The 24,523-nt window shown below is 66.4% G+C and overlaps 1 protein-coding gene across 7 annotated transcripts in view; it reads right to left on the bottom strand.

The window, feature by feature from the left end:
- Positions 1-17,550, bottom strand: part of BRSK2 (BR serine/threonine kinase 2) — a 55,816-nt gene extending 38,266 nt beyond the window's left edge. For all 7 annotated transcript variants that reach the window (XR_006385709.1, XR_006385710.1, XM_044259949.1 and 4 more), the window contains exon 1: positions 17,433-17,550. Coding sequence is in view for 5 of the 7 variants with exons in the window: in XM_044259949.1 (XP_044115884.1) it covers positions 17,433-17,526 (94 nt within the window). In the remaining 2 variants the exon portion in view is untranslated. The remainder of the gene's footprint in view (positions 1-17,432) is intronic.
- Between the last annotated feature and the right edge of the window lie 6,973 nt (positions 17,551-24,523).

The following is a 24,523-nucleotide window of genomic DNA, read 5'->3' as shown; positions in this document are numbered from 1 at the left end:
CAGAGCTGGCTGGGGTCCTGGGGTCAGAAGCCTGTCTAGGGCCGGGGGTAGAGCCCTGCCCACGGGGCAGCTGCAGGCCCCCTCCCCGCCCCGACTCTGCCTGCTGACTCGGGCTGGGATGTCCAGGTGGGGGCTCTGGCCCGGGAGCGAGGACAAGAGAGGGAGAAGCAGGCGAGAGGGCCCCACGGTGAGCAGGGGTGAGGCTGGATGCGAGGCTGGAGGCTGCCAGCGGGGTTTCCTCTGCCCCCGGGGCAGTCGGGCCACTCTGGAGGCCAGGTTGGGGAGCCTGCTCAGCCTGGCGGCGGGCGCTCCCACCGCAGCCCTGAAGGACCCCGGCTGGTCTCCAAACCGGAGCAGCTTCATACAAAGCCCTCCCCCTCCTCTCTCCTGCCAAACCGCCATCTGTTGCCACGGCAACGAGAGCGGAAAAGGCAGGCGGCACTAAGGCTCGCCCCCCACCCTGCCCCCTGCTCTCCGGGCTCCTCGGGCTGGGCAGCACCCAGCGGACACCAGGCCTCCCCGCCCCCAGCAAGGGGGCCTGGCTTCAGCTCGCAAACACCAGCTCCACCACCCACTCGGCGCCCCCAAGCCCCGCCCCAGAACACCCTGCCCCAGGCAGCGCCCGTCTTGCACTGGGGAATGGCTGGTGGCCTGTCTGGTCCCTGCCCCACCTGCCCCCCAGTGCTCAAGCCCAGAAGCACCCAGGGGAGGCCAGGCCCTCCCCGACGGCCCACCCTGAGGGATGCGGAGACTCTGCTGGGGAGGCTCAGGGGGGTCCCGGCTAGCGCGTGGGTGCGCCCGGCAGGTGAGCCAGCCGCAGCCGAACCCGGGCCGGCCAAGGACACGGCCCAGAATCACGGCGGCCCCCAGGCTCTGCCGTCCAGGGCAGCTACAGGGGCCCGAGGGCGCGGGGCGGGTGCAGGGTGCAGGGTGGAGGCCTGCGGGCGCCCTGGTGCGTTCTCACACCCCTGGCAGGCCGACGGCACGCGGGCGCCTTTGTCCACAAGGCCCCGCTCAGGCTCCTCGACCCGCCCGAAGGCCCGCGAGCAGCAGACTCAGGCGAGCACCGGGCGTGCGGGATGGAGGCTGCCCTCAGGCTCGATCCGTCGTCCCTTGAAGCCGGGTTAGCCCCAAAGCCCGTCTTAGCCCCGAAGCCCGTCTCTCCCCCGGGCTGCCCTCGGCAGCAGCTCGCAGCGGCTCCAGGGCCAGGAACCATGCAGCCTCTCTCGAGGGGCACACCGAGACCCATCTGCACGGTCAGCCAGCCATGGGGACCCCCCCGGGTCCACACGCCCCCGTAAGAGCCCTCGGCCCCCGCAGCGGCCGCCTGGTGTGTGCCGGGGAGCACCGCGGGCACGGGCGTCCCTGCTCGCCCGACCACGGGGGAAAGGCCCGCTGCGCTGGGGAAGCGGCCCCCGACCGGCTCCTTCAGAAGCCGCCCAGGCCACGTCGTTCGAGCGCGCCAAGGGGGAGAAGAGCGAGCGGCTCGCCACACGCCCAGCCAGACAGCGGCTGCGGGCCGCGCCGGAGCCCGTCCTGGAGGACCGCTCCTAGCCTGGCCACAGCTCTCCACACTCAGGCACAGGGCCCGGGAGCGGGGGAGGCAGCCGGGCTCCATGCTGCTCCGGGGACTGCGGGAGCAAGAGGACGCCAGCACTCCCAGGTCGGTCTGGCCCTTTCTGCCCGGTGACCCCCTGCACCGGCCACCTCCCTGGTGGTGGACAGGGCAGACATAGAGCGCCCCCCCCCACCGTGATACTGCATCCGCCCTCCGAGGGCTGCTGCCCAGGGACCCGTTCCCCAGGTCTGTCTGGACTCCGTCCCACTGCAAGCGGGGACGTGCTCAGGGCCACAGAAGGAGCGGGGACAAGGGGGCCAGGGGGCCTGTCCCTTCTCCCAGGAGTACGGCTGCGGAGGAAACCAGAGGCTGGGGGCTGCCACAGGTCCCCAGACTGGCGGGAAGGGCAGGAGCCCCCTCCGGAGGACGCCTGGCTGGGAGGAAGCAGGGGATTCCCTCTCCCCCAGAGTCACAAGCTTGGCGCTGGGTGGTTGCCATGGCAACCACAGAGGCATCAAGATTCACAGGGCTGTGTGATGCAACGGGGCACCGCCTCCCCCCGACCCCCTTGACCATTCCTCCAGGACGAGGAGCCCCAGATGGCCTCCTCACCGGGAGCCAGGCAGGGGGCAGCCGTTCCTCCCTCAGCCGCGTGCCCCTGGCTGACAGCCAGAGCAGGGGCTCCCGCAGACCCAGCAGGGCCCACGCGCCCAGCTAGCATCCCCGAGGGATGACCACCGACGGTGTGCCCAGCTCTGCGCCCTATGGGCACGAGCCCCAGGTGCTCGGCAACCTGAAGACCCAACCTGAGAACCACAGCGGCCCCTCTGCCTGGGGGAGTCGGGGGACAGTGAGGAGGTGCCCCCCAACCTGGGTCCCAATGCCCCCTGGCCACATGCAGGCTGGGGCAGGATGCCCAAGGGGACCCCGCAGCCTTGCCTGGGGCACAGAAGGCTGTGAAGCCATTAGTCCTGGGGCTAGCCTGGGAAACTGCACGGCAGACGGCTGGCCCCACCCCTGCAGGTCCCCCCTGCCCCTCCCGGAGCCTCCGCCCATTCTGCACCAGGAATCCGGTTCCCACAGGGGCAGCTGAGGGCAAGAGACTTTGGCTAACTAGTTTTTCAATTCAATACTGTAAAATTAGCCCATTGAAATATTTTGATGAAGCCCAGTAGCTATTCAGAAATTCAACCTTGGCAAGTTCTGTTTTTTGTTTTTTTGTTGTTGTTCAAGCTGGTGTCCTAGTTTAGAAGCCTCAGGACTGGGGCTAATGACGGGGTCACCTGCCAATGCCCACATGCCGGAAGGAAAGGTGGGGTGCTGAGGAGCCTCGGGAAGGGGGTGGGATTGCGGGGAGCATCCGGCAGAGGGCGAGGGCCTGGGGGCTGCCGTGGAGGGAAGAGGGCTGGAGAGCCCCACGTGCAACGAGGCAAGACCCCAGGGGGCCAGGGTCACACCTGCAGAGTGGACGCCATGGCGTGGCCAGCAGCTGTCCAGTGTCCCAGGGAGGTGTGGAGGGACAACCGGCAGACTGCCTGAGTCTGTGCCCAAGTGCCCGGCAGGGGAAAGACCGGGGTTGCCCAGAGAGAGGAGCAGCCGGCAATCCGGGTCCCCGGGGTCCCAGCAGCAGACACAGACCTCAACCTACCTGCCCAGCAGAGCACAAAGGCCTTCCCTCCGTACCATCTCCACACCTGCCAGCACCCGTCCCGCCAGGCCCCCGGCACAGCAATGGGCTTGCCCGCCCTGGGAAGCCTGAGGGAGCCACCACCTGCCACTGCACACACAGACAGACACCCACGGCCTCTGGGGGCCAGGCCCAACCCTGTCCAACTCCACACACACCTGCTAGGCATGAGGGACCCTCCGGCACAGAGCCAGGCCCAGGGCCACCCAGAAGCCAATGCAGGGGTGCAAACACTTCCTAGAAGCCACAGGGCCTTCTCAATGGGGCAGGAGCTGCGAGAGAGCAGACGCCAGAGGCCGGATACCCTCCATCCCTGCCTGCTTCCCAGCTCCCAGGAGCACCCATGGCCCAGCCGCCAGCCCGCTGACACAGGACACAGGGAAGCCACATGCTGCTGAGGGCCTCTGCATCTGCTAGCCAGCCTGGGGTCAGGCAGATGAAGGCGTAGTCCCCTGCCTGGGGCCACCAGGCACCCCCAGATTCCCCTTAGCCCACCATGCCCGGGAGGGCTGCCTGGGTCAGCCTCAGAGATGCACAGGCTCCCACAGCTGAGCAGGCTGGAGGGGAAGAAGCGGCAGGGCAGACGGACCCCCGTGGGGCAGCAAGGCCTGCCGTCCCCCAGGTAGGAAAAGTCTGTGGGGCTTTCACAGGAAACCAAGGCCATCTCTGCAGGGGAGCAGACAACACGGGGCTGCTCAGAACTCCTTCGGTGTGGGGTTTAGCGCTGAAAACAAACAAACCAATGAAACAACCAACCTGGTCAGCACTTAAAACACTCGGACTTGGTTTCCCCAATCACTAGGATGGTTTTGTGTCCGCCCTCCCAGGGGCCAGCAAGCTTGTGCCCTCTCCCCGCTGGGGGGGCGGGGGTCACTGAGTTAGGCCCTCTGCCCAGACTCTTCCCGGGAAGAGCAGTGCTGGCTCTGTGGCCCGGCAGGACAGGGAGGCTCTTCCTAGAAAAGGAGGCCAGGGTAGGGAGCCCAGTGCCCAGAGCCCGCTGGGTATGGCAGGGCGGGCCCAGGCCCCAGTCCATACCAAGGCACAGACACCCTGACTGTAGCGACCACCTAAGCCAGGGGAGTTGGGGGCTGAGGCGGGTGCTGGGGCAGGGTGCCTGGGCTCAGGGACCCTGGCCGGTGTCGTACATGACCCAGATGTGAAGGCACCGGGGCTGGAGGCAGGGGGGCAACAAGTGGGTCATTCCTGGTCTGGCCAAGGCTGCCCAGGCAGTCTGGTACTGGGCTTGGGTGAGGCAGAGCGGTCAGGGGTACTTCTCAGCCCCTCTGCCAGGGAATGACCTCCATGGGGGCAAAGCCAGACACCTTCGGGTCCCTTGGAGGGTCATGCTCCCAGACACACAGACGGCGGGCCACACACCCTGCGCCCGATCCCCGCAGCAGGGGAGAACAGCGCCCTGGCCCCGTGCCCCCCCCCCCCGCCGCCACCCAGCTGGGGTGGGAGCCAGGAGCGCCAGGAGGATGGGGTACTAATGGAATCTGCTTACCAGGCGGGGGCAGGGCGGGGCGGGGAGAGGCAAAGACCCACCTGCCCACAGGTAACCCTCTCATCCTCCCAAACCCCTGCCCGGGTCCCCTGCCTGGAGCTGTCCGCAGTCACCTCTGTCACCTCCTCTCCCCTCAGCACTGGCCCTCGGAGGATGGAGATGGGTACAAGGCCCCAGAAAAAGAGCAGCCCCCCCTGACGGGCCCACTGCCTGCCGGCACCCACCCTCAGACCTGCTGCTCCCGGGCCCAAGGCCCCTGCTTGGTGGCCCTGGACCACTGCCCTGACCTGCTAACACCCAGTGGCCTGAACCCCGAGCCAGGCCCTGCCCCACCAGCCTCCCCCACCCCCAGGAGCCCCCACTGCCCGGGGCCTGGGCCGGGGAAGGTACTGGTACTCACACACGTGCCCTCTGCCCTCGGGAACCTGCAAACCAGTCTCAGAACAGGTCCCCTGGACACGGGCCAGGGTGAGGAAGGCCCGTACCCAAGTGGAGGCCACCCGTCCTAAGGCCACACACACCAGACCTGCCATCACCCTGCTGGCCTGGGGCTCCCAGGCTCTGTCTCTGCTGACCTGTGGATGGGCCCCCGACAAGCCGAGGACAGGCGCAGGGCCCCTTGCTCCCCAAACACCCAGTCAGCACCTGGCCTGAGCCTGCCTAGAGCTGATGCCCCGCCACCACATGCCCATCCTGCTTCTGGGGGCTACAGGGCTCCCAAGGCAGAGGCCACTAGTCAGCTAAAAGAAGTGCCCCTAAAAAAATAATTAAATTAAAATAAGTAAATTAAAAAAAATAAAACAAGTGCCCCTGCGAGTGGGCCGGCAGCGGGAGGTGCTGGACAGCAGGAAGCCCCACAGCAGTGAGCTGCTGAGACCAGCATGGAAGGGCAGAGCCGGCCAGACGGGGCCTGGATTGCGTGCCCACAGCCGCCGGCGCCTCTCGGGGGCCTGGCTTCCCCGGGGGCCTCTTCCAGGCTCCGGAAGGGCCAGTCACGCAGACACTAAGGTTAAGGGTGTCCCTCGATAGAGTGACCTACTGCCCCTTCTTGAAGTCCTGCTGCAGAGGCAGATGGGGGGATCCTGCCAGGGGCCACCAGGGCTGTGCCTGTCCCCTGGGACTGTCACCTATGGGCCCCCCAGCCAGGTGGACTCGGGATGCAGCAGATGCCTGGACAGAAGGAGCAGTGAAGGAGACTGCAGGGCTAACAGGCTCAGGCTTGGTCCCCCAGCCCTCCCCTGGACTTGGCCTTCTGTCCGATCCCCTGCTGGTCATCTGCACCCCCCAGCCTGGCTCCCAAAGGGGGCGGCAGCAGCCCGACAAGGAGGTAATCCCCACACTGATCCATGGACCAAGGATGGCATGGCCTGGGGTGAGGAGCGGCCACCCTTCTGGGTCTCTGAACATGGGGATAACCATGACTGGCCCCCCACGTGACCCAACCGGGCTCCCCAGCCCTCTCCAGCAGATGCGAGGGCAGTGCGGTGCAGAGGGGCTGCTAGGACACAGAGCCCCAAGGTCAGAGGCCCCAGGGCCAGCTGACCAAAGGCAAGCTGTGGAATAGGGTCTGAGCACCCCACAGGCAGAGGAACCGGGTGGGCCATGGATGTGGACTGTCCCTACCTCCCTGGGCAGCGCCCAGGACAGCAGCTCTCTGGGGACGCAGAGGACAATGCACACCACAGCCCCTCCCCTAGCCAGACTCCGACAGGTGCTCCCCTGAAGACCCCAGGCCCCCTGGGGGTTCCCCTCCAGCCTCTGCCAAGCCTCATGCGTCTGTTGTGCCAGCCGGGACCACACCGCCCGTGTGTGCAGATGCCCTCCATGGCGTCTGCTGGAGGGTGTTCTATCTGTGCCAGTTTATGATTAGTTATAAATCCCCTGGGATTTGGGGTTTAGAGTCAGCAAACCTCCAATCTGAGACAAGCCCTCCACCTCTTTAGAGATAAGCCAGCATCAGCCCCTCGCTCCCCACCAAGCCCAGCAGCCCTCCGGCAACAGGAAACACTCCCTCCTGTGTCATTCTCAGCTCTCGTGGGAGATACCCATGCCCACCCCCAGCTAGCCCAGGATCGTGGTCCTGGGGCTGAGGGTCTGGCTTCCTGAATTCTATCCCCCGCCCCAGTGCCCAGCCCCAGGGAGAGGGGTGGCAAGAGCAGACTGCGCACGGAGTGCCATGGGCCGGGGAGACAGGGGCACAGCGTGATACTTGACGCCTCCACCACCCACATCTCTGTCCCCCCAGGGTGAGGGCTCGAGCAGGCATACCTCTAACCCACAGCCCAGCCCCTTCGGCCACCCTAAGGCCGTCCACTGAGGGCTCAATGTCCTGCATAAACCCCTGCACGTCAACCACACTCAGGCCACAGGACCCCTGAAACAAGGGGCCCCAAAGGGTTGCCACAGGGGACTGGCCAGTGGGGACCAGCCTTCCTCCCCAAGGAGTCCCAACGGTGTCGGCCACCTGCAGTCTCCAGGGCACTGGGCCAGGCAACGGGTCAAGTCCCCCAGGTTGCTCTGTGCCCTCGCCACTCCCCCCCAAACACATCTCCAAGGGGACCCGAGGGGAAGTTTCCTGCCTCTGGAGATACAAGGCAAATATCACAGGGGGACCAGGGGCTGCCCAGGGAAGTCACCTCGAATCAACCCCAGGACCAGGGAAGTCTCCCCCATGGCCCCAGCCTTGGAGGACAGGCAGCAATGACGGTCGTGACTCTGCGGCCTCAGCCTCCCCTTGCCCCCAGAGTCAGTGGCAGCCCCAGGAGATCTGGGCCCAGCTCCTTCTGCAGGGAGAGCGGCGACAGGGGGCTGGGGTCTCCCCTGGGAGCTGCCACTAAGCACATCTAGCCCCCCAGCACCTTCCTCCTCCTGCCCCTTGTCGGCACAGAAGTGGCCCCACAGCCGGGCTAAAACGCAGGCGCTGGCCAGACACCTTCCCGCAGCGGCAGAGGTCTGAGGACGCGCCAGCCGCAGCCTCCCTCCCTGGAGCGGAAGCTGCACACTTCAGCACGGCGCTGCTGGACAGCTCCCCACCCGCAGGCCGGCACCGGGGACAGAGAGCAGCCCCTTGGCCCCGTCCACAACCAGGACTCCGCCCAGGGCAGTTTTCTCTCGGCCCTGAAGACCCCAGAGTCAGGGTGCAGCCAGCAAGGCCCCCCACCCAGGAGGGTGCAGGAGAAATGGGGGCATGACCTGAGGCCTTGTGGCTGCGCCCCCTGGAGACTCAGGAAGCAGGGGGCAGGGTAAGGGGGGCTGCCGGCTGCTGGCAGGAAGCAGTGAGGGGCACTCCGGGGCAGAGTGCAGGGGTCCCAGGTTGTCCCATGCACCCCCCCATCCCCGTGACGGTTCCTGATGGCCCTGCTGGCCGGCAGGCCATGCTCCAGGGACAGGGCCCACAGGGAGCTAGCGCCGGAGCACAAGGCTCCCGGGGGCCTTTACAGAGGGGCAGAGGGCGTAGGCGTAAAGAGGGAGGCTTTCAGGTGACTGTGATCCTGGTCAGATGGCTCAGCAAGACAGACACGCCCATCTGGGGAACGCACCTGCATAGGCAGCCTGAGCCCTGACCACGGCGGGAGCGGGCATGGCCTCCTCAAGCAGGCCTAGCCCCAGGCAGGAAGCCCAAGAACACACACAGTGTAGGGGGTGCCAGGTGTCCACTGGTTCTGCATGAGGTCACATGCGGAAGGCCCAGGCCCGGTGTGCTGGCTGAGCCGCTCGGCGAGGACGGAGCCGGCCCGTGGGCCCAGGGTGGGCAGTGCTGCGGCCCCCCGGCCCAAGCTCTGGCCACCACACCCGCTGCTGTCTGCCTGCCGTTCCAGGCCACAGTGAGCCGGCTCTCAGGGAGACGACCACCGTAGCCAGGGCCTGAGGCTGGCCCCACACCTGGCTCCCAGCCCGGAGGGTCCGTGGTCTAGACGGTGCAGACCACAGGCCGCGACACCGTCCTCACTGCACCGGGACAGGACACAGCCTCACACCGTGCGCCCCCCTACCAGCAGCTGCATCCCGGGGGAGCTCAGGAACTCAGAACCTCACGGTCCCAGGCCTCGGGGTGATGCCCAGCTTGAGGACCCCTGGCAGCAGCGTCTGGCCCCGGGACCCGCTGGCCTCCAGGCACCCCGGGCAGAGACCCAGCCAGTGGTGCAGACTCAGCCTCCAGGAAACGGCCACTTCTTATGAAGGATCTAGCATCTGGCTGACTTCTGCCAGTTTAGGGACCTGGTGCTGGCTGCACAGGGTGACCTGGCACTGTGCTTTTCTAGACTCTCTGTCAGACTCTAGAAATATCTAAACTATGGCTGGGACTCGCTTCCAAATAAGGCAGGCTGGGGGGTGGGGCGAGATCGCTCTCCTGTTGCCGGGGCTGGGGTGGGCTCTCGGGGTCTGGGTGCTCTTCTGTGTCTGAAAATGCCCCTGTGTGGAAGAAGGGGGGAAGCCGGATCCCATGAAGCCCCCAACTGTGGTCCCAGCAGACAGGCAGGGCCCCATCGGGGGGGTGGCGGGGGCAGGACAGAGGAGGCCGCCGGCCGGCCAGCAGCGAAGCATGGAGCCAGAGGCGTCCCAGGGCAGCGGGGGAAGGGACAGGACGAGCTCTTCACCGGCCCAGAGCCTTCGGGGTGAGGCAGCCACCACCCTGAGGCCCCGCGACTGTGCCCCCTGCTCCCCGACCCCGCAGCCCAGCACAGCCGGCCCCGCAGGCCTTGCATCAATGCCACTCGGCCCCCGATGAGAACTCAGAACATCACACCCGCCCAGGACACGAGTCAATGAGACAACTCCTCTGTCCTCGTTTCTCCCCGCAGGCCCCTGCCCAGGCCGGGGGCTCCTTCAGGCACCGTGGCCGGCACATGGCCCGAGGGGGATACTGGGTACAGCAGCCACCCTGGGCCCCTGCCGAGCCCTAGCGTAGCCGTGTCCCTCAGCAGCGTCACAGAAACAGCGTAGGGACGGGACACTCTCCGATGGGTCTCAGAGACCACCCACAACTGAGCCCTTCGCTGACGGCCCAGTGGGGGCCCGGCCCTGGGGGGTCTGGGCTGACCCTGGAGACCCCAGACAGTCACAACACCCCACCCCTTCCAGCTGACTCCGGCGGGGGGCGGCCGGCCCAGCCCCTTCCAGGCTCCCACACACCATATGCCAAGAGAGGACGCAGGAGGTAGGGACAAGGCGGAGGCCTCAGGGTCACGCCTATAGGTCAGCCGACCGCACACATCTCAATGGTCCCAGGGGACCTGGGGCTCCCCAAACACATGGAAACTGCCCCCCTGAAGAGCAAAGAGCCTGAAAGTGCCACCTTGTCCCTCACCACAGGCATCAAGGGCTCACGCCTTGAAGCTGTCCATATCCAGCAGGAAAACTGCCCAGGCTATACCCAGGCCCCGGGCTCCCCACCCCGGCGAGGGGGCTTCATCTGGCCTCTGCAGACCTGGGCTCCCGACAACCCCTGCCCACCTGTGCCCTGGCTCCAGCTTGAGAGCAATAGTACCACCAGGGAAGCCGGACACAGGGGCCCAGTCTGCTGGTGACCTCCATGTCTCAGAGAGAATTAGGGGCCTTAAGCTGCTCTGCCTCAGGGCTGCCTCCCCACCCCAGACCTGCCTCACCCCGTGGCCGTCTCTGTCCACGTCTTGGCCCCCCCTGGGAGGCCCCCTAGTCAGGGAGAGAGCCAGCCAGGGCTCAGGAGGGCTCGCAGCCAGGCCAGGCCAAGCAGGGGCTCCGCAGCTGGTCGCCTCCTCTCGCTGGCCACAGGGAGGGACCTGCCAGGTGCCCAGGCGGCCACCCCCAGCACAGAGGCCCCAGGCCCCTCCCACCCTGACCCTTGGCCCAAGCCAGCAGCTCCCCAGGAGGTACCCGGGCCAAACCACCCCTCACAGATGCCACATGCCTGGCCAGGCAGCCTCCCACCGCCCCCACAGACGGCCCACGGCTCCGAGGCTGACGTATGCCCAGTGCCCGCTGCACCACTCAGCCGCATAATCGCGGTTTAGGCTGCCCTCCCACCTCCGCCCTGGGGCCAGCCCTGCCCTCCAGGGCACACAGTCTCACCCTGCCTGAGCCCAGAGTGGGTGGCAATGGGTGGAAGGTGCCTCCATCACCCATGGGCTGTTGAGCCCCTAGTCCCGGGGACCCTCAGCCCCTCCACCAGTCCCCAAACCAGAACCAGGAGGCCCTGGGAATCTTCTGTGCCCTGTGGTCAGGCTCAAGTGGGGTCGGCCCCAGGCCCCTGCGCGGACAAGGACGTGGCAGGCACCGGGGGGAGTGGCTCTGTCCTCACAAGCTCGCCCCCGGCCAGGGTGTGTGTCCCCAGGATCTCATGCGGTGTTCTATGCTTCCGTGTCCCCTCAAAACGCACCCGGAGGGACCCCGCTGCCCCAGGGCACAGCGAAGAGACTGCCCGGAAGAGAAGCGCTGCTCTTGGACGCCGCGGGGCCTTTGGGAGCACTGGCCGGGGGTGGGGTTGCTGCCTGGGTCCAGAACACTGGCCCCTCAGAGGCTGCAGAGCACGGCCTGGGCCACCTCTCGGGGTGGGGCCCGACACAATCCGGGCTTTGTCCCTGCAACCGCAGGCCCGGCCCAGCCTCCATCTTGTCCAGCGTCCGAGACAGCCGGCCAGGGGCAGCCCTGCTCAGCTAGCCGGCACCCCTGGGGCAAGGCCTCAGCCAGCTTGGACACCCATAGCCAGGCTCAGGGAGGCTCACCTCAGGCCTGGGGCTGACAGGGCCCCGCACCCGGAAGGGCTCCACCAGAGTGGCTGTCAGGAGACACCAGCCCTCGCCACACCAGACAGGGCTTCCTGCAGGGCCCCAGGGAGCCCAGGGGTCCCTCCTGCCCTCTGAGAGCCCAGATGGGACCTGACAGCCGTGGACCCGCTGTGCCGCCAGACCCTGCCCGCCGCAGATGTACCCTCCCACTGACACCACTCCCAGCATGAGCCCCACAGAAGCTGCAGGAACCCGGCTCAGGGGCAGGGGGCTGAGCAGCCGAGTCCGGCCAGCCCCCGGCCTAGGCCTCTAGCACAGACCTCCCCCATTAAGCTCCGAGGTGGCCACAAAGTCCTCTGGGCCCACCCCGCATACCCGGAGGGAAAAGCCGATGTGGGGAACACGTGGGGCCCGAGGCCGGTGGCAAGGCCCCTCGGACGCCGTGAGAACCCCGGGAGGCGTGCGGCCCCCCCAGGCCCCAGGGACACCATCCACCAGAGGCAGGCAAAGCAGAGGGGGGCTCTGGGGCCCAGGGAGCCCCAGGCACAGCCACAGCCCAGTGGGCAGAGGCAAAGTGACCCCGGCGGTCAACCGCCTCCTCCCTCAGCACAGCCCCTGGCCAGGGTGCGGGCAGCGGAGCAGCCTCACCCACCCATGACCCCTGAAAAAGCCAGTTCGGGGTCCCATGGCCTTGAAGGTGTTCTCCAAACCAGAGCAGCAGGCCACCGCGAAGATGCCCTGACTGCCCCGGCCCGCGGCGGTCCCAGACCCTCCCCTCCCATCCGCGCGCACGGGCAGCGTGGCCAGGGCGCAGACCGCGCGCATTCAGGCCCTGAGGTCACCCACCAGCACCTGTGAAAACCAGGACTCGATCAGCCGGAGACCCGCGCCCCTGGGTGGGGCCCAAGCCAGGCTGGTTTTCTGCGCCAACCCCTGTCCTGGCCCCACAGGGTCCTTCTGGAGGCCTCGGTGGGAGTGGGGGGGGCAGTGGAGCCCAAGGAGCCAGCCCCGGGGGCCCCCGTCCCCCACACTTCACCAGGCGTGGCCAAGCCTCTCAGACCCCAGACAGGGTCAGGATGCCCCTGGCCACGCTCAGGCAGGCTGGGTTCGGGGGCAGGACCTGGAGCGCCTCACTGTGTGCCTCCTCTCCCCCAAACAGTCCTGGGTGGCTGCTCCCGCCCCCCGCCAGAGCCTTCCATGATGACCCGCTCTGGCTCCGTGTCTACCCTTGCAGGTGGGAGCACCCCGTTCCCAGACAGCTCTAGAGACAACCAGGCCCCTGGGCACAGGACACGCTCTTCCCACCTCACCCTGGGAGCCCTGGCTGGGGGCGGGGGTACTGGCCTCGGCGCTTGGAGCCCAGCCCGGCAGCACCTGGCTTCCCCTTCGCACCGCTGCCCGGGCGAGCCCTCCAACTGGCACGTCCTTTCGGCTACATGCAGCTCCCCGGCAGGTGGGACCTATGAAAACTCGGGGTGCTCCGAGCTGTGGCCGACCATAGTGGGCAGGGGACACTTTTGAGTCCAGGGTCCTAGGCCTCAGCCCACCCCCGGACCCTCCCATCTTTACCTTCAGAAAAGAGCCCATCCTTTAAGGCGTGACCCCAGAAACCTCCAAGCTGAGCTCCCCTCCACTGGCAGGGACAACCCCCGCAGGGACAGCTCTCAGTCCCAGCCCGGGGCTTCCGGGGGACAGCATGCACTGTGGGAGGGGGCTGCGGAGCGCCTGTGCTGCTCAGTCGCTGGCAGGACACAGGGGCCCGGGCGAGACAGGCGCGGGAGGCTCGGACCACAACTACTGGAGAACAGGGTCCTGCTACTGGAACACTGAAGCCGGGCCTGTGCCGTGAGCAGGCGGGGCTTTCCCTCCACCCCTGGGGAGCTGCTGTCCTTGAGCAGAGCCTGCGTCCTGGCTCAGAGACGGGTTAGACAGACAGAGGCCCGCCTGCTGCACCGAGGGCGGAGGCTCACGGGGCCGGGGGAGAGATCCCCAGACACAGGAGGTGGTCCACACACGGCCAGCAGAGGCCCAGCCACTCTCCGCCTCGTCTACCTTCCTTTTGCTCTGGCTGCATCCCCTTCTCTGGGCCTCAGTTCCCAACAGCACCCTGGGGCCGACTCCAGCCAGCCCACCCCCAACCCCCATCTCCAGGGCACCCGCCCCCCGCCCCCCGCAGCCTCTTGCTGACTCTCAAGCTGTCTTCTGCTCAACTTTCTTAAAACCAACACATCCTCGGTGCCCCAGGCACCTCCCCTCCCGTCGGGCCTGCTCCAGCAGCTCCAGCTCGGGGCCACGAGGCACCTGTGGGTCTACCTGTCTCCCCCTCCCTCACCTGTCCCATCGTGGCCAGCTTCCCCCACCCCAGAACTCCTCTCCAGCCTACCTGACACTGGCACCCCATGGGAATTCTCTGAGACTCCCTCGAGGACCTCCAGGAGCCGTCCCAGCCCCTCCGTGAGGCAGTCCCGTCTCCTCCCTCTCGCCCCCCCCAGTCTCCCAGCGCAGCCAGGTGAGCTGCAGGGTGCCCCCCACCCCACGTTTCTTGTGAGCTGGACTGACCCTTCATCTGAACACCAGGCCCCAGCCACCGCCTCCTCGGTTCCCACCCGCAGACAGAGGGTTTCCGAGAGCCCCGCATCTTCCTGGGCACCGCAGCTCCGGAAACAACGCCCAGAGCCCACTGTTCTCCTCCTCCTCCAGCGGGGTCCCCCGGCCTTCTGGTTGCTGAGCCGCAGCCACGTTTGTCAGGCTCGGGTCTGGGCAGGCCCTGCTCTGCTCCCCGGCCTGAACGGCCCAGAGCAATACAGTGCACAACACCCCCCCCCCGCTCTACACGCCTACCAGGACCCACTTGGGACCCGCCAGCACCCTCCACAGGTGCCTCTGCCCCCCAGGTGAAGACGCCTTTCCTGGATCAGGGACCGGATGGACAGCCTTGGCAGTGATACCTGCCTCCCCGAAGGCCCTGAAAACCCAACCCCCCAGTGGAAAACACGACACTGGCTGGGACAGAGACCTCCCAGGGGCTGCCAACCCAGGCGCCCCCAGAACGTTAAGGACAGCTGTGCGGAGATGCCCAGGCAGAAGGAAGATGCGCTGGAAACCACAGCCACAGCAGCCTGGAGAGGTGGCCTAACACCCACGCGAAGGACAGAGCCCGCCTGCAGAGCCCAGCACGAACCAAGAGCTGCGCCGCAGCTCCGCCCTGGGCCGCACTCCCCACCCCACCGGAGCCCCAAAGGCCGCAGCGTGGGGCAGAACGGCAGGCGCCCCTTCCCAGGGGCCCTGGCTTGGGACGTGCAGGGCTGAGAGGACCAGCAGCCGCCCGGCTGACGCCCTCCCCAGCCGCGGCTTCCCCTTCGCCGGACTCGGGCAGAGTGCGCGTGAAGAGCAGGGAGAGCCCGGGCACGCTGTCGTCCGCAGCGGGCTGGCGGGGCGGGGGGGGGGGGCACTTGGAACTACAGGCCTTCATTCTTCCGCTGAGGTCTCCTGGCAGAAAGCCTAGCCCCAGATAAGGTCACACGTTTATCTCCGGAGCAAAAGGACAGGCCTAGGAAACTGCAACTCTCTTGGCATTTGATGCTGAAGACCAGCCAGCAAGCCCCGGGGCCAGGCCCAGAGCACCCACACCCCAAGGACTCCCGTCCGACCCCCAAACTCCAGGTGACCCTTCCACAGAAGAGACAGTGAGACAGCACCAAGAGGACAGTCCCCCCCAGCCCTCCTGGGCTGCCGGCACTTGAGGAAGCCAGAAGGAACGCGGGATAAACAGCCCCCCCGGGGGGGCTCCACTAGGCCAGCAGCGACTCCCCTCGAAGGGGAGAGGGACCCGGGGAGGAAGGCCGCTCACTTTGTGCGCCCCTGGGAGCTGCTTCTAAACATCACAGGGCAACGTGTTGTTGACACACACTCACAGCACATCCTTTTGTATTCATTACTGTTAATTACAGTGGAAACCTCCCGTAATTACCTGTACAACAGACAGCGCGACGGAGAGTCCGAGACCAGCCCCCGCCACGGAGACGGGCGCGCACGGCCCACGTATAAATCACTGCTGTCCCCACTCACACGACGACGACGCTTCCTTATAATCGCATTTTATTGGTACAATAATTAGATTATTTCACTGCTTCCCACATTCTGCTGCCCCAGGTCCCTCCCCCACTGAGGACTTCACCAACCACAGCTGTCCCTTGCAGGAAACATGCATGTTTTGAACTCAGATGAACACTGGCTATTTGCCACCACCTCCTTGAACCCCGGGCCACACCATCCCCTCTCCCAACAGTGCTGCCCCACTGCCAGAGGCCCCTTGGGGTCTCCAAGGTGGGCACAGAGGCTGTCCCCCCAGAGTGGGAGAGGGGCAGCTCCCACTGCCCCTGCCAGGTCCCTTCCTAGGCACTTTGCCTTAGTTCCATCACAGACGCTGCCCTCCCTGGAGAGCCCAGGGCCTGGCCCACTTTCCTCCCGCACACCACCTCCTAGCTGCAACTCCGTGCCACCCAAGGGCCTTGGGAAGGGCCTGCAGCCTCCTGGCCAGAGCAGCTCCCTCCTGGACCCCCACCCTGCACTGGCAGGGAGGCACCAGCACGGCTGCACCCCCCTCCGCCCTTCCTCCTCTCCTCTGCCAGCCCTGGGTCTAAGGAACTTCCAGAGAGACAGGGAGAAGCAGTCAGTGCCAATCGGACCTCTGGACTGCCAGCAGAGGCCCATCCTGGGAGAAGAAAGAAGATGGCTGAGCCCAGCTTCCCACAAAGCCACTCTGTGGACGCCTGGCCGGCTGGGTGAGGGGATGCTGCTAGGCTGGGAGCTAGCCTGATCACCAGAAAGACAACCAGGACCAGCGAGGGCCCTGCCTCCTCCCACAGGCTGGGATTTGGAGATGTATGGTCCGGGATCCCGAATAGGGCCCGGTACCAGCCTTCCTGTCCCTCCCCTGGGGGAGTGCAGTGTCGCAGACATGCCAAACAGCGGCTAGAGGAGTGCAAGGCGCTGTCCAGCCCTCCCGGGCGCCTGGGTACTCTCCCACTCCCACCGGGGAGGAAGGTCCGAGCCTGGCCAAGGTGGCCTGGTTGGCCCGCAAGACGCGTAAGGCCGCCTCCCTGCCCGCCTGCCTGCTTGCTTGCCCACCGCCGCCACCACTACCGCCGCCGCCGCCGCCGCCGCCGCCGGGAGTTGGGGGTCGCGGCCGGGGGCGCGCGGCCCGGGGCGCAGCTGCTCGGGCAGCACGCCTATTAGCGCGGCCGCGGCAGACGGCAGATGGGCGCCCGCTCGGCCCCCTCCTCCCGCGGCACAATGGGCCGGGTCGCTCCGGCGCACAATGCGGCCGGGGCCGCGCACCTGCAGCCGGAGCCGAGGGGCGCTGGCCCGGTCCGGCCCGGCCCGTGCGCCCCGGTCCGCGCCGCGTGTCCTTGGGCCGCGCCCGGCCGACCGCAGCCGCGCGGCCTGCGGGATCCGCGGCGGGACCCGGCGCCCAGCCGCCCATTGTTCGCGGCCGCCGGCCGGAGCCGCGGGCCGGGCCTACAGCTCCCCGCTCGGGACGACCTCCTTCCGGGCGCCCCCCCTCCCCCGCTAGGCGCGCAGTCAGCACGGCCTCCCCGGGCGCGGGCCTGTGCGCCCCTGCTCCCCGGCGCCCCCCGGCCCTTCCCGGCGCCCGGTCCCCATCCATGCCCCCAGTCCCCTTCGATGTCCCCGGTCTCCTGGTCCCCCCCCACACACACGTGTCCCCGGGCCCCCTCGGTGTCCCCGGTCCCCACGGACCCCTGGTCTCCCCGAAGCCCCCGTCGCCCGGCGCCCCGGTCCCTCCGGCCCCCGTTCTCCATCGGTGTCCGCGGTCCCCTGCGACCCCCCCCCCGTGCCGCGGTCCCCTGGTTCCCTACGCCGGGTCCCGGGTCCCCCTCGGTGCTCCCGCTCCCCCCGGGCCCCCGTCTCCCCGAAAGCCCCGGCACGGCCCCCCCGGCGCCCCGGCCCCGCACGCACCTGTCTGCCCCTTGCCCAGCGTCTTCTCCAGCCGGTAGGGCCCCACATACTGCGCGTGCTGCGCCCCGCCGCCGTCCTTCCCCGTCGATGTCATCGCTCCCGGGCCCGGCGCCGGCGAGGTGGGAGCCCCGGGCGGGCGGGCGGCGGCGGCAGGGAGGGGCCGCGTCCGTCCGCGTCCGTCCGTCCGTCCGTCCGCGCGTCCGTGCGCTGGGCCGGGTCCGCGGCGCCCCGGCGGGCCGCGCTCGCTCCGCGCCCCGCGCGCCTCCCCGCGCCGCCGCCCCCCGCGCCCGGCTCCGCTGCGGCCCGGCCCGCGGCGCTGCCTCCGCTCTCGGAGAGGACCGGGCGGGCGGGGGCACCAGGCTTCCGCCGCCGCCGCCGCCGCCGAGGCCCGCGCCCCGCGTCCCGCGCCCCCCGCGCACGCCCGTCCGTCAGTCCGCGGCCGCGCAGCCCAGCCGAGCCGAGGCGCCGGGCCGAGCCGAGCCGCCGAGCCGAGCCGAGCCGAGCCGAGCGGCCGAGCCGAGCCGAGCCGAGCCGAGCCGAGCCGAGCGGCCGGGCCGAGCCGAGCCGAGCTTAGCGGCCGAGCCGAGCCGAGCCGAGCCCGAACGAGCACAGCCGCCTGAGGCGGTGGCGGCGAGTGGCTCCTGCGCCCGCCAATCAGCACCATCAACCAGTCAGCGGCGCCCTGGCTCTTCACTCCGCCTTTCGGCCCGCCCCGCCGCTTGACGCTCTTGTCAGAGCTGGACTCTGTGAGGCGAGGCCGGGAGGGGCCGGGCGAGGCAGCCGCGACAGGGGCGGGGCCGGGGCGGGGCCGGGGCGGGGGCGAGGGCGGGGCGGGGCCGGGCCCGGATGTCTCCAGCTCCGCCGTCCTCCCCCCCCCCCCGCCCTCGCCCCGCCCGCGCCCGGACCCCGCCCCGCCTGCCGCGCTCCCGCAGCGGAGCCGAGGACCCGGAGGCTCCTCCCGGGTTAGTGCTGCGGCGGGGCCCCCGGTGCCCCCCGGTGCCCCCCGGTCCCCCTGGCCCCTCCCGGCCCCGCCGCGCCGTCCCTGCTGGCCCCGATCACCGCGGTCGGAAGGAGTCTCTCGCCCCGTCCCCTGTCCCGGGAGGGGCGGCGCCGCGGGCGGGGAGCGGCCGAGCCGTGACCTTGCGCCTCCCGCGGCCGCGCCCGGGGCGCTGGCCCCCGCTCCATTCGCCGGGGTGTCCACGGCGACCAGCACAGCGCGGTCAAGGAACTCACCCAGAGTCACACAGCAGCGCCCCACCCCCGGACCCCGGCGGCTCCCGGACCTCTGCGCGGGCGGCCTTCCGCGGCTCCGCGGCGGGGCCGGGGCGCACTGGCCCCGACGGCTCCGCAGAGGCGTCCGCAGAGGCCGCCGGACGTGGAGGCCCCGATTCTCTCGCAAAGACGCTGGCGCGGCAGAGGGTGGGGGCGGGGGAGCGGGAGCCGGGAGCCCAGGACCCTGCGGGCGCCGGGGCCGCAACCTCGGGGCCGCCGCCGGGCCCCCGGGCCGAGGCGCTGGGCACGCCTGTGGCCCGTGTGCTGCGCGCTCCCCGCCGGGCACCACCAGCGGCCCCCAGTCCATCGGGACCAGCCCCCGCTCCTGCCCACCTTGCGGGGAGGGCTCTGGGGACGCTGCGAACTCCCGGACCTTTCCAGCGCCCGCCCGGACTGGGGGGCGGGCGGAGCTGTTCCCACGCTCCCTCCACTTTCCCAGCTGGTCCAGGGGACACCGTGCTCCGCGCTCTGCCCCGCTAGGCTGCGCACGAACCAGGTTCTGTGCTAAGTGCCAGGGCCTCGAGAGGTGTGCAGCCCTAGTCGGGGGCCCTGGCCGGGGGGAGGGGGCTCCTGGCCGGGGGGGGGGGGGGGGTGTCTCTCAGCCTGAAACACAGCGTCAAAGGCTCAGCTCCAGGCGTGGAGCTGTGTGCCAACTGGATTTAAGGAGCATTTGGGACCTTGGACTAAAATGGCCCCGTGGCCAGCTCTCCCTGGACACAGACCAGTGTGCCGGATGCAGAGGGTCCTCTGTAGGCAGAGGTGGGGGGCTAGCCCAGGAGTGTCCCCAAGGGGCACCTGCCCATTGCGGAACAGAGTCACTACAGTCTCGTGAGCCCCCAACCTGCAGTCCTTGTCAGGACTCACCTTGTGGCCCTGTTACCACTCACATCTGACACTCCCGGCTGTCAAGACTCCCACTTCCCTTCCCCACCCCACCCTGCACCTGGCTCCTGGGGTCTGCCCTCTGGGGCCATTTCTCAGGCTTCTCTGTGGAGCCCCACCCCAACCACCCACCAAGGTCTTGTAGGGCTCTGTGTGGGACCCCTGCACGTGCCACTCTGTGTCCTCCAGGCCACCACCTCAACCCATCACCAGCCCCGCCCCAGCTCCATGGCCCTGGGGCCACCTCCCTTCTGCACCTCTCCTTGTGGCTGTTGCACAAATTCTCAAACTCAACACGTTCCCAGCAGAACCCCTCATCTTCCCATCTTTGTGGGGGTCAAGAACACGACTCCTCTGGCCAGGCTTCCGTTTGCCCAGTCCAGTGCTGGTCTTGGGGCAGGTGAGGGATCTGGGGGGAGGACCGCCCCCAACACTTGAAGAAGAAACAGCACAGACACTGCCGAGTGCTTTCAGAGCACGGAGGAGCGGGCCGCTTCCGACGCCTCTCGTGAGACCATCCCAGTACCAGATCCGGATGCGGAGAAGGTAGGAAACGCAGGTCCAAGGCCAGTGTGGCTCCGCAGCGCAGACACGGGACTCCCTCACAGAGTCTTAGCCGATCTCAGCCAGCGCAAAGAAGAGGGACGTGCACGGCCAGGCGGGGCTATTCCGGGACGTAAGGTTGGTCTAACGTCTTAGGCTGATGGATAGAGCTGGCCGTGTTATTCAGCACCCGTTCACGAGTCAACACACAACAAATCTGGGGCAACCAGGACCAGCGTCCTCCAATCTGATGAAGAAAGGGAAACAGGAGTCACCCCAGTGGTGAGGGACCAGGTCGGGGTGAGGCGAGAACGTGCCCCAGCATCACTTTATTCCATGTAATAAGTCAAGGAGAGCAAACCCCCAAGCCCTTCTGTTTATACTTTGACTTGCTTGGAAAGGAACAATTAAGACCATCTCAATTCACAGGTGACATTATTGTCCATAGAAAACCCTGAGCTGTAAAACACGAACAGAGCTGCCAAGTGGTTGGCAAAGTCACACGGGCTACAAGGCCAGGGTATAAAAGCCCTGCTTCCGGGGCACCTGGGTGGCTCAGTGGGTTAAAGCCTCTGCCTTCGGCTCAGGTCATGATCCCAGAGTCCTGGGATGGAGCCCCGCCATCGGGCTCCCTGCTCAGTGGGGAGCCTGCTTCTCCTTCTGCCTGCCCCTCCCCCTGCTTGCGCTCGCTCTTTCTCTCTCTCTCTCTCTCTCTCTCTCTCTCAAATGAATAAAATCTTTAAAAACAAAACAAAACAAAACAAAAAAAACAGTGCTGCTTCTGTATCTTAACAATGGACAATGAGAACCTGAAGTCCTAAATACAATACCATGTACAAATAGAATCAAAACCCTTGAGATAGTTGGAGGTAAATTTAACAAAATATGTGTGAAATCTGTTCACAGAACTACGAGATACCACTGAGATCAGACCAAAAAAATGACCTAAGTAAATGGAGCTGTGTGTGCCCCGTTCACGGATTCCAACACTCAGTAATGTTAAGATATCGATTCTCCCCAAATCGATCTGCATTTTCAATGCAATTTCCAGCAAAAGCACAGGTAGCTCCTCATTTTCTTTTTTTAAAGGAAATTAACAAGCTGATCCTAAAATTCAAAAGGAAGTACAAAGGACCGAGGAAACCCTTGCCGTGCTGAGGAGCGGTCACATCAGGCGCTCATCCTCCCTGACTTCGAGTCTCCCTCCGAAGTTGCGTCCGTCGGGACAGAATGCTGCTGGCTTAAAGAAAGACCTAGAAACCACCGCACGACAGCAGAGCCCAGAAACCAAGAATTACGTTTGCGGCAATGGGTTTTCAGCAGAGGAGCCAGGTAACCCCTGGAGAAACGTACTCATTTCAACGGAAGGTGTTGGACCGGACATCTGTACGCAGATCAGGAGCCTGGAGACTCACGTGGCACTCCCTGCCCAAATCGACCAGATTAACCAGTCGATGTTCACAAGTATTAACGAGAAACAGTCACGCAGCGAAACGTAAGAGTGATGCCTGTAAAAGTTCTGGGAGAAAACTTCTGCATCCTTGGGTTAAGCAAGGATCTCTTAGAAAAGATTCCAAAAGTACAAAGCAGAAATTTTTAAAAATAATAATTGGACCTCAATAAAATTAAAAACGCTGGTGCTTCAGAGGGCACCGTGAAGAGAGAGAAAAGCCACAGGTTGGAGGAAATGCTTTCAAAGCTTACCCCTGGTGAAAGGTGTGCGTCAAGAATATGTAAAGAGCTCTTACCAGTCAAAGAGAGGAGACCGCACTGGGAAGATTGGGCAGACGCTTCATCCACAGAGAGGCGTGGACGGCCGACCAGCTGGGGAAAACCTGCTTCAGCATCTGATACAGGAAAGGTGACCCCACAGCAAGACCCGCTGTACGCCCGGGGCATTGGCTGAACCTCGGAACAGCGGCGAAAACTCTGGAAGGCTTCCATGTGCTGAGGGGAAGGCAAAAGGGTCTGGCCCCTCTGGAAACCGGCTTGACAGGTTCTCATAACGTGCCTCACGCTTAGCGCGCCATCCACCAATCCCACCCGGAGGCGTTTGCCCAAGAGAAAACCAAAACTTCAGTGCACACCAGAGCTGGGTGCCAACGTGCAGAGCAGCTTTATTTGTAACGGCCAGAAAGTGGAAGTGACCCAGATGTCCTTCAGTGGGCGACCGGCTGGATGGGCTGTGCTCTGGTCCCACCGTGGGATCCTATGATACAAGGGGCGCCCTACACAGACGGAGCTCAGAGACACATTGCAGGGGGCGGGGGGAGACTCGGCTGACACACGCTGGGGTTCCAGGTATATGACATCCCAGCAAAAGCAGACTGTGGCCGCAGGGTCAGAAGCCGCTGGCAGAAGGGCAGGGAGGGGCCTTTTGGGGTGCCGGGAATGCTCCCTAGCCTGACGGTGGCAGTCGGACAGCTGTGCAGTTGTCACCGCCCCCAGCTGTGCCTGCAGGATGGCCCGGTGTTTCTGCCCAAGGGTGTCCCCTCTATGAAACCGGCAGGAGAGAGCGAGTTCCGTCCACGCTGAGGAGCGAGGGGGCAGGTGGGGAGAGAACGCCCGCAGCCCTGTGGGCTTCCTACATCCGATGGCTGTGGGCAGGTGAGCAGGAGAAGGCTTCCTGGAGGACACGGGCTCGGGCTGCAGGACGTGACGCAGAGCGTAGTGGGCCACGCCCCCGCTCAGAGATCGGGGGGGACACGGTATCTCCACTGCAGCCTAAGGGTTCCCATGGGCTGGGCCAGGGCTGGGCGTCCTGGTGTCCACCACCCCGAGCGCAGGCCAGCAGGAGGACGGGCCAGAAAGAGCCAGTCTGCACGTGGCCTCTGTGAGAGACACGAGGCCCCAGAGCAGCCGTGGCCAGAGGCTGGCGTGGGGGCGCAGACAGCTACGGCTCAGGCTGGAGGGGCTCAGGGTATGCCTCGGTGCATCCCATACCCCCTGTCGAGTGTGGCCAGTGTCAGGCTGTCTGTGGTCGCCCTGGGTCTGGGGACGCATCAACAGCCTCCTCTCTGCCTGTCAACCCGCAGTGCACCTCCCCAGCCCCCAGGATGAGATCTCCTGGGTCCACACTGGTTTCCTGAGGCCTAGGGCTCATGGATTCACGCCGCCGCCTGAGGGTCTTGGACACCCGACATTAAAGACGGTAGGACGCCGCCACCCCCACTGCTGACCCTCAGCCACACAGAAGATGACAAGTCCTGGGTGGAGGGCGTAAGTGAGCTGGGTTACTGCTCACGGCCAAGGAGGCTGGGCGCCCGGAGCCAACTCCTGGGGAGAATGTACCTGTGGACAGCTGACCAGACGGGTGGGCAGGCCCTGGCTGGTATTTGGCTTCCTGGGCCAGGAGAGAACCAAGGGGCCTCCTAGCCCTCTCCCCACCCCTTCGCTCACAGGGAAACAGGCTTCCCACACACCTTTGCAAGAGCAATGTGCCCAGAAGGGAAGGATGACAACCTTCTTGCTTCCCAGCATCATGTAAGGACTCGGGGACCCTCTTGGACCCCAGCCGCCTTGGGCACTTGTCCATCCTGCCTCCAGGCTTCCTTCCCTGCTCACGCACCACCCCAGCTGTCCCGGGCTTCCCTGTGTCCCCCACACTGTGCACAGACCCCTGATTGCCTCAGGGGTGCCCTGAGCCACCTGACCTACATCTCGCCAGGGCCCACTCAGTCCCTCGACCTCACCCTGGGGTCAGCTGTGACCTGAGAGCTGGACCAGGGTGGCTCTGGTCAAGGTCTCTGTTGCCAATCCCCTAGCCTGACCCTGCTCTGCTTCTGGGTCTCGGGGGTCCCCGGGAGGGAGCCCTAGCCTCCCACCTTCCTCTGCCCCACACCTCTGTCATTGCATCTCAGAGGAGGATGGCCGTGGGTCCTCCTGCCACTCCCCGGGTCCGTCCACTGTCCTCCCTTCCTCTTCCTGCCCCCACACCAGCCCACAATCACTTAGCTTAGATGATGGCCAGCCCCGACCCACTCTGGAATGGAGCGGAGCCGTCCTAGACACAACAGCCTTTGCCCACCTGCGGGGAATCCAATACACGCCCTTTGTTGTCCATCAGGGGCTGATTGCTGTGTGGCTGGGGGGACCTCTTGTACCATCCTGGCCCTGAGGGCCACCCTGGCCCCCCTCCCCCAGTCATCTGGAACTGGGCAGGGCTGTCCATCCCTGAGCTCTGCTAGGAAGGGGACTGCGGCCAGGACCTCCCTGTGCCCGACCCCTTGCCTCTACCTTGCTTGATGACTTCCGAACGGGCCCACCAAGAGCCTCCTTCCTGACGGTGACCCTCGGTGCCCACACCCCCAACCCCAGGACCCACCCGTCTTCACCAGCAGGCTAGGCCACCGCTACCCATGTGCCCTCTCCCCCACGAGGAGTCGCCGCTGTCC

Source organism: Neovison vison, chromosome 7, assembly GCF_020171115.1.
Source record: "Neovison vison isolate M4711 chromosome 7, ASM_NN_V1, whole genome shotgun sequence".
NCBI classification, from domain to species: domain Eukaryota; kingdom Metazoa; phylum Chordata; class Mammalia; order Carnivora; family Mustelidae; genus Neogale; species Neogale vison.
The sequence above is the reverse complement of the archived record's forward strand: the minus strand, read 5'-3'. Positions and strand labels throughout refer to the sequence as shown.